At 55.0% G+C, this 787-nt stretch overlaps 1 protein-coding gene across 1 annotated transcript; it reads right to left on the bottom strand.

The window, feature by feature from the left end:
- Positions 1-55: 55 nt before the first annotated feature.
- Positions 56-770, bottom strand: EMH_0097050 (uncharacterized protein; the record flags this gene model as incomplete). Its single annotated transcript, XM_013502481.1, has 2 exons — positions 56-72; positions 131-770. The coding sequence occupies 2 exons, from the start codon at positions 768-770 to the stop codon at positions 56-58; spliced, it is 657 nt and encodes a 218-aa protein (XP_013357935.1).
- Between the last annotated feature and the right edge of the window lie 17 nt (positions 771-787).

Raw genomic sequence — 787 nt, 5'->3', positions numbered from 1 at the left:
TATATATATATATATATATATATATATATTTTTTTTTTATTATATAAATTAAATCTTACTGTTGTCTGCTCGCTGTATGTGTGGGGCAGCTCCTTGACGAGGCCCTCTAGCAGGGAGAGTATAGACTCACAACCTTCTTCTTCTTCTTCTTGCTGCTGCTGCTGCTGCTGCTGCTGCTGCTGCTGCTGCTGCAGCACACCGAAGACAATGGGCCCATCGGGGTCGTCTTGGGCTTCCTGTAGAGCGGTTAAAAAGACAGCATCTTCTGCTGCTTGCTGCTGCTGCTGCTGCTGCTGCTGCTGCTGCTCGAATGCCGTTAGCGGTATATAAGGCCGCCCTAACAAATCAAACCAACTCCTGCTGCTGCTGCTGCTGCTGTTGCTGCTGCTGCTGTTGCTGCTGTTGCTGCTGCTGCTGCTGCTTCTCCTGCGGCGTCTTTTACTCACACCGTTTTGTGTTGGCTTTGCAGCAGATCCTGAGCGACCCCCAGCGCGCAGTATCTGCTGCTGCTGCTGCTGCTGCTGCTGCCGCTGCTGCTGCTGCTGCTGCAGCAGCAACGGCTGGTGCTGCTGCCTGTTAAAGGAGCAGAAGGGCTTGAGGGGGGGAGCAACAAAGAGGGGCTGCTGCTGCGGGGAAGACAGACAGAGGCGCAGCAGAGCATCTGCTTGATTGCTGCTGCAGTGCAGCAGCAGCACCAGCAGCAGCAGCTGCAGCAGCAGCAGCAGCAGCGCCTGGGGCGCCAAACGCATGCGAGAGACAGCAGCAAACATCAGCACGGGGAGGCAAA

Source organism: Eimeria mitis, genomic scaffold, assembly GCF_000499745.2.
Source record: "Eimeria mitis Houghton genomic scaffold, Emh_scaff9364, whole genome shotgun sequence".
In the NCBI taxonomy this organism is placed as follows: Eukaryota; Apicomplexa; class Conoidasida; order Eucoccidiorida; family Eimeriidae; genus Eimeria; species Eimeria mitis.
The sequence above is the reverse complement of the archived record's forward strand: the minus strand, read 5'-3'. Positions and strand labels throughout refer to the sequence as shown.